The sequence below is a fragment of the Ailuropoda melanoleuca genome, unplaced genomic scaffold (assembly GCF_002007445.2).
Source record: "Ailuropoda melanoleuca isolate Jingjing unplaced genomic scaffold, ASM200744v2 unplaced-scaffold747, whole genome shotgun sequence".
NCBI classification, from domain to species: Eukaryota; Metazoa; Chordata; class Mammalia; order Carnivora; family Ursidae; genus Ailuropoda; species Ailuropoda melanoleuca.
The window spans coordinates 8,535-16,759 of NW_023250169.1; the positions used below are offsets into that span (position 1 = coordinate 8,535).

The 8,225-nt window shown below is 41.5% G+C and overlaps 1 protein-coding gene across 1 annotated transcript in view; it reads left to right on the plus strand.

Moving 5' to 3' along the window:
- The window catches only part of LOC117800689 (centromere-associated protein E-like), an 11,671-nt gene extending 4,015 nt beyond the window's left edge, over window positions 1-7,656 (plus strand). Inside the window, exons 3-4 of the mRNA XM_034653241.1 lie at window positions 7,380-7,469; window positions 7,580-7,656. Of these exons, the coding sequence (XP_034509132.1) occupies window positions 7,380-7,469; window positions 7,580-7,656 (167 nt within the window). The remainder of the gene's footprint in view (window positions 1-7,379; window positions 7,470-7,579) is intronic.
- The last annotated feature ends 569 nt before the right edge of the window (window positions 7,657-8,225 follow it).

Sequence of the window (8,225 nt, forward strand, 5' to 3'; positions counted from 1 at the left end):
TGTTCATATCTTCTGCCCATTTTATGATTTGTTTCTTTGTTTCTCGCGTACTGAGTTTGAGAAGTTCTTTGTAGATCTTGGATACCAGTCTTTTCTCTGTAGTATCATTTGCAAATATATTCTCCCTTTCCGTGGGCTGCCTCTTAGCTTTTTTGACTATTTCCTTGGCTGTTCAGAAGCCTTTTATCTCGATGAAGTCCCACAAGTTCATTTTATCTTTTGTTTCTCTTGCCCTTGGAGATGTGTCATGAAAAAGGTTGCTTTGGCCAATGTCGTAGAGGTTGCTGCCTATGTTTTCCTCTAGGCTTTTGATGGATTCCTGTCTCACATCGACGTCTCTCATCCATTTGGAGTTTATCTTTGTGTATGGTGTGAGAGAGTGGTCAAGTTTCATTCTTTTGCATGTAGCTGTCCAATTTTCCCAGCACCACTTATTGAAGAGACTGTCTTTTTTCCACCGGATGTTTTTTCCTGCTTTATGAAAGATGAGTTGCCCAAAGAGCCGAGGGTACATTTCTGGATTCTCTATTCTGTTCCATTGGTCGATGTGTCTGTTTTTGTGCCAGTACCATGCTGTCTTTGTGATCACAGCTTTGTAGTACAGCTCGAAATCCGGCATTGTGATGCCCCCAGATTTGTTTTTCCTTTTGAACAGTTCCTTGAAGATTCAGGGCCTTTTCTGGTTCCATACAAATTTAAGGACTATTTCTTCCAATTCTTTGAAAAATGTCTTTGATATTTTGATCGGGATAGATTTGAAGGGGTAGATTGCTCTGGGTAGCATGGACATTTTAACTATGTTAATTCTTCCGATCCATGAGCATGGAATATTTTTCCATCTTTTTGTGTCTTCCTCAATGTCTTTCAAGAGTGATTTATAGTTTCTAGAATATAGATCCTTTACGTCTCTGGTTAAGTTAATTCCAAGGTAACGTATGGTTTTTGGTGCTATTGTAAATGGGATGGATTCTCTAATTTCTCTTTCTTCAGTCTCGTTATTCGTGTATAGAAATGCAATTGATTTCTGAGCATTGATTTTGTATCCCGCCACATTACTGAATTGCAGTATAACTTCTAGTAGTTTGGGGGTGTAGTGTTTTGGGTTTTCCATATAGAGTACCATGTCATCTGCCCAGAGAGACGGTTTGACTTCTTCTTTGCTGATTTGGACACCTTTTATCCCTTTTTGTTGTCTGATTGCTGTTGCAAGGACTTTTAGTACTATGTAGAATAATAGTGGCAAGAGTGGGCATGCTTGTTGTGTTCCTGATCTTAAGGGAAAGGCTTCCAGCTTTTCCCCGTTGAGAATGATATTTGCTGTAGGCCTTTCATAGATGGTTTTTATGAGATTGAGGAATGTACTCTCAATCCCTACGCTCTGAAGAGTTTTAATCAGGAAAGGATCCTGTATTTTGTCAAATGCTTTTTCTGCATCTATTGAGAGAATCATATGATTTTTGAATTTTTCTTTCTGGATAAAAACTAAGACACTGATCGATTTGCAAACGTTGAACCACCCTTGCATCCCAGGGATGAATCCCACTTGGTCATGATGGATAATCCTTTTAGTGTACTGTTGGATTCCATTAGCCAGGATCTTGTTGAGGATTTTGGCATCCATGTTCATTAGGGAAATCGGTCTGTAATTTTCCTTTTTGATGGGGTCTTCGCCTGGTTTGGGGATCAAGGTAATATTGGCCTAATAGAATGAGTTTGGTAGCTTTCCTTCTGTTTCTATTTTTTGAAATAGCTTTAGGAGAAGAGGTATTATTTCTTCTTTGAATGTTTGATAGAATTCCCCAGGAAAACCGTCCGGGCCTGGAGTTTTGTTTTTTGGAAGGTTGTTTCTCACTGTTTCAATCTCTTCATAATTAATTGGCCTGTTTAAAAAATCAATTTCTTCCTGTTTCAGTCTTGGTAGTTTATAGGTTTCCAGGAAGTCCTCCTTCTCTTCCAGATTGCTTAATTTATTGGCCTAAAGCTGTTGATAACAGTTTCTAATAATCCTTCCAATTTCATTGGTGTTGGTTGTGACCTCTCCTTTTTAATTCATAATATTATTAATTTGGGTCCTTTCTCTATTCTTTTGGATAAGTCTTGCCAGTGGTCAGTCAATTTTATTAATTCTCTCAAAGAACCAGCTTCTAGTTCTGTTGATCTGCTCTACTATACTCCTGGTTTCTCATTCATTGATTTCTGCTGTAATCTTGGTCAACTGCTTCCTCGTGCGTGGATTAGGCCTGTGCCTTTGTTGCTGTTCCAGCTTCTTGAGGTGAGAATTTAAAAACTGCATTTTAGATTTTTCTATTCTTTTGAGTGAGGCTTGGATGGCTATGTATTTCCCCCTTAGGACTGCCTTTGCAGTATCCCATAGGTTTTGGACCGTTGTGTATTCATTCTCGTTGGTCTCCATAAATTGTTTAATTTGTTTTTTGATTTCCTGGTTTATCGAGTCATTCTTGAGCAGGATGGTTCTTAGCCTCCAAGTGTTTGAGTTTCTTCCAGGTTTTTCCTTGTGGTTGAGTTCCAATTTCAGAGCGTTGTGGTCTGAGAATATGCAGGGGATAATTTCAATCTTTTGGTATTGGCTGAGACCTGTTTTGTGTCCCAGAGCATGATCTATTCTTGAGAATGTTCCATGGGCATTTGAATAGAATGAGTATTCTTTGGTTCTGGGGTATAGTGTTCTATATATATCTATAAAGTCCAACTCGTTGAGTATGGCATTCAAAGCCCTTGTTTCTTTGTCGATTTTTTGCATGGGTGTTCTGTCTATNGGGAATGTTGAGGTCCCCTACTATTAATGTATTTTTATCTATATGTCTGTTTATTCTGGTTAAGAGTTGGCTTGTGTATCTTGCTGCTCCCCTGTTGGGGGCATATATATTTATAATTGTCATATCCTCTTGTTGGATGCATCCTTTGAGAATAATATAGTGCCCTTTTGTGTCTCTGACTATAGTCTTTAGTTTAAAATCCAATCTGTCTGATATGAGAATTGCTACCCCAGCTTTCTTTTGAGGTCCATTGGCATGAAAGATGGTATTCCATCCCTTTACTTTCAGTCTGAATGTATCTTTAGGTTCAAAATGAGTCTCTTGTAGACAGCAAATGGATGGGTCATGTCTTTTTATCCAATCTGCAACCCTGTGGCGTTTTATGGGAGCATTTAGGCCATTTACATTGAGAGTGAATATTGAAAGATACGATTTTAATGATGCCATGTTGCCAGTAAAGTCTTTGTTTCTGTAGATTGTGACTTTCTGTTCTGTATCACTCTTGGGGCCTTTTTACCTTTATAGAGCCCCCCTTAATATCTCCTGTAGGGCTGGTTTCGTGGTTACGAAATTGGTTAATGATTGGCGATTTTGGAACGTCTTTATTTCTCCATCAATTCTGAATGACAGCTTTGCTGGATAAAGGATCCTTGGCTGCATGTTTTTCTCTGAAAGAGCTTTAAAAATGCCCCCCCAAGCCTTTCTCTCATTCCAGGTCTCTGTAGACAGGTCTGACGTAATCCTGATACCTTTGCCTTGGTACGTGAGAAATTTCTTTGCCCTGGCCGCTTTCAATACTGTATCCTTGGATCTAATATTTGCGNGTCAGTGACTGGCGATTCTGGAAGGTCTTTATTTCTCCATCCATTCTGAATGATAGCCTTGCTGGATAAAGGATCCTTGGCTGCATGTTTTTCTCTGAAAGAGCTTTAAAAATGCCCCCCCAAGCCTTTCTCTCATTCCAGGTCTCTGTAGACAGGTCTGACGTAATCCTGATACCTTTGCCTTGGTACGTGAGAAATTTCTTTGCCCTGGCCGCTTTCAATACTGTATCCTTGGATCTAATATTTGCGAATTGCACTATGACATGCCGTGGCGTAGGTTTGTCCTGGTTGAGCTTGGATGGGGTCCTCTCTGCCTCTTGGACACGAATGCTTGTTTCCCTTCCTAGATTAGGGAAGTTTTCAGTTACGATTTGTTCAAATATCTCTTCTAGACCTCTGTTTTTCTCCACCCCCTTGGGGATTCCGATGATTCTGACATTGGATCGTTTCATAGAGTCAGTAATCTCCCGTAATCTACATTCGTGGGCGTGGATTTTTTTAAGCCCAGATTCTATTTTAGCTTTGTCTTCTACTAACCCATCCTCCAATTCGCTGATATGTTCTTCTGCCTTATTCACCCTGGCTGTCAGAGCCTCTAGTTTGACTGCATTTGGCTCATAGAATTTTTAATTTCTGCCAGATTTGCTCTCATTTCCACCCTTAGAGATTCTATATTCTCAGCAACGCTTTCTCTGATGCTTTTTTCAAGTTTACTCATCATCTTGACCATTGTTGCTCTGAATTCCATTTCTGATAATTGGGATACATCCATATGTATTAATTCTGTGGCCGAGGCCAATTCTGTGGCAGAGGCCACAGACTCATTATCTTTTCTTTGCTGGGGGGGACTTCTCCTTCTCGTCATTCTGATGAAGAGAGATTGCAGGGTTGTCCAGAGCCCAAGTGTTGACTGGGACCCAGGCCGTGCGCCCTTGTTTTATAGAGATCTTAGGGATGTGGGCTTCTTCCTTAAAGAGTTTATTTATTTATTTGAGAGAGAGAGAGACAGTCAGCAAGAAAGGGAACCCAAGCAGAGGAGTGGGAGAGGAAGAAGCAGGTTCCCGGTGGAGAAGCCCGATGAAGGACTCCTTACGGAGCGTTGTGATCACACCCTAATCCATGACTCAGGCAGTGTGCACTTGTTTTATAGGGATCTTAGGGATGTGGGCTTCTTGATTTTTCAGCCTGCCTTCTGGGGGAGGGGCCTGCTGCGTCGATACTCAGGTAACCCTGTTTGGGTAGAGTCTCCGTGTCTCCTGTAAGGGGGGATGGGGGTGGGCACACTGTGAGCCGGTATTTCCAGGCTTTTGTTCTCTGGCGGCTTTCCCTGGCGGTTTGCTATGCCTCTTCTGAGAGAGCAGCAGCGGCTGAAATTCAGCCTCTGTCTCAGAACAGAGGGATCGCGGATCGTTCTCCACTGATGTTCTGGCCACTTTAACTCTGTTTCTGTTGGTGCTGCTCAACCCTGCAGCATCCCGGGCTGTGCGCCCCACACCCGGCGTCCCNGCACAGCCCGCGTCCCAGCCCTCACTTCCAGGGCCGGCGCGTCTCTGTCCTTTGTGTTTCTAACACCGCCAGCTGACAGCCGCCCCTGCGTGTTCCCGGAGCTCCCAGTCTCCGTCTGGTTCCAGTGAGCTCACTGGAGCTCCGGTTTTCAGTCTGGTCCCGTGCATTCCCCGCCTCGCTCACGGGTGCCGCGGGTGCCACGAGTCCGCCCACTCCCCCGTGCAGGTGACTACCGCTTCCCGGCGCCTGAACGCAGTGGTTCCCTCCCCCTTCCGTTTATCTTCCGATATCTGTGAGGGGTTTCACAGCTCCCTGCTTCATACCTCAATACTCAGCGCTGGAGATGTTCATTTGTAGAGATCCAGATGTGTCTTCCCACGTCTCAGGCTGGTTCTGTGGATGTTCAGGCTGGTCTGGTACCTATCCAGCTTGACTCAGGGGACCGGCTGAAAAAGGGGTCCCCTACTCCTCCCCCATCTTAACTCCCCTCCTCCACAATTATTTTTAAGAAAATTCTTTAAAGAATAAATACTAAAGATGTTCCTTCTGTGTCTGCTGGAATACAGCAGATACCAACCCCAGGTTTGTGGAACTTATATGTTGAGATAGGCTTTAAACGAGTAATTACACTTGTGTTGACATAAACTTTGTGAGAGTTTATAGCGGATCTAACTAGTCTAGGTGTCTAAAAGGGTTTTACCGACACTGGGACCTGCAGGATGAGTGAGAGCTCGCTAGCACAGAGGAACATGGAGACCCTGAAGGTTGACTAGACTGATTTGTGTATTGATTTAATATGAACGTACTGCTGACAATGTGCCAGACACAGTTCTAAGCATGTCATACAGATCAGTTCATTGATCCCCTTAACAAGCTTATATGGTAGGTATCTTTCAGTGAGGGACTGAAACAGGCCTGGAGTCGCACAGCCAGCAAATGGAAGAGTCAGACTCCAGATCCAGCNAATCCAGCCACAGTAGCATGCTGCCACTTAGGCACCTCAGAATATCAGTGAGGTCCTCACAACAACTTCAGGAGTAAGAATGGTTAGGTTGTTGAACTAGCATTAAACTAGAAAGTCATCATAAAGGTTTTGGAGCAAAGATCTATGGAAGAGAAAATAATTTCTGGTAAAGGACTGTTTTAGAGCATTAGCATAATTTTTAAAAAGGTAAAACAATATATCCCAGAGATTTTAAAGCCAAGAGTGAGGGATACACAAGCATTCAGACACGTGATCTACGTAGGTTCTCAGTAGCTATGCACACCCACAGAGGATTTGGACTTATCCACCCATCTAAAGCAAATGGCATTAAGATTTTAATCATCGTACCATCTCTCCTTGCTCTGCAATCATAATCCCTAAGCAGCTTCAGATGGCACTTTGGTTTTCAATTTAGTTCTGCCAACAGGGCAGATGTGTGGTCAGAATGCAGACAGTCTGACCACTGAATTACTCGTTGCAGGTGGATACATTTCCTTCCTGATTTACGAATCCACTTCTTGTGAGATTTTAATATGAGGCCACCATTGAAAGAGTTGTCCATTTTTAATGTGCTAATTATGCTAACAAAAGCAGAGAACCACATCCTAGACTAGTGAACTCATCAGCACCAATGCTACTGTAAACCCAGCCTCCTTTAGCAGCCAGCCAACTAGTCATTCCCTGTAACCTTTCAGCTTTGTTCGGGTCTCTTCTTCCATATGTGTGCATTTCTCAGTATAGTTTGAGCCAGGCCTTCTTGTCAAATATGTTATAAACTTTAAAATTTCTCAAAGCATAGTAATAGTTCACATTTCCTAAGTATTAATGATATGTTCACAATAATTCNGTTCTATGAGGGAGAGAATACGTATCCATTTTACAGATTAGGTAAGTGAGTCACAGAGACATCAACCACCTTGCCCAAAGTCACACAGCTTATAAGTGGTGGAACCAGGTTTGCAGTCTGATTCTATACCCCTGAATTCAGCCACTATGCCCTACTGCCTCTTAAAAGCACATAGGATAGCTGAGAAGTCTGACTTGTATTTTTTCTTTGTGAGGACCAACACATCTCACCTCATAGAGAAGTATATTTTCGAAGGACCAATAAGTTGAAGAGAATATTGTGTCCTAAATATTTTATGTTACCATATCCTGACAATTTTATTTTTTTGGACAACTACTAAGAAACAAAGCAAAGTTNGCTACTAAGAAAGAAAACAAAGTTGATTTGTTGATTAACCTCTATGTGTATGTGTGTGTGTGTGTGTTGTGTTTTTTTTTTAGATCGTGTCTTTCACAGTAATGAAACTACTAAAAATGTGTACGAAGAAATAGCCGTACCAATCATAGATTCTGCCATACAAGGCTACAATGGTTTGTATTCATGTAGAAATATCTTAATATTGGTTCTCTATTCAAGTACTGATAGTTTCATACCCTATCGATTCATTTTTAATCTTTGCATGTGTGTTTTGTTTTTCCAGGTACCATATTTGCCTATGGACAGACTGCTTCAGGAAAAACNATGGACAGACTGCTTCAGGGAAAACACACACCATGATGGGTTCAGAGGATTATTTGGGAGTGATACCCAGGGCAATTCATGACATTTTCCAAAAAATTAAAAAGGTAAATACCTTAGCTAAATTTCTGGTACATACAGGTAAAGGTAGTAATAGTCACTTGTAATGATGAAAGGAAGTAGGTTTATAGTTATCTCTTCATTAGCCATGGGTAGAAAAGGCATAACATAGATTCACTTTCTTCCCACAAACTTACTTTGTAGAGCTTAAAGTTCTTTCATTCTTTCCCTTGAATCCTAAAACAGTACTAATCACACCAAAAAGTGGATGTCAAGGAACAGGAAAATCTTACCAGAATGGTTAGCTCCTCCTTGCCTTTGTTTAGCTACCAGCGATTAGTAAGGAGCAGAGAAAAGTAGAAGTAGAGAAAAGGCCAGAATACGCAACCTAACTAAGAGTTGGTTTTAGGTTTATTTTTTCATTACTATTTTAATGATTTTTTTTTTCTGTTTTAAATTTTTAAATTTATTTTTTTAATTTTTTTTAAAGTTCCATGATTCAGGGGCACCTGGGTGGCACAGCGGTTAAGCGTCTGCCTTCGGCTCAG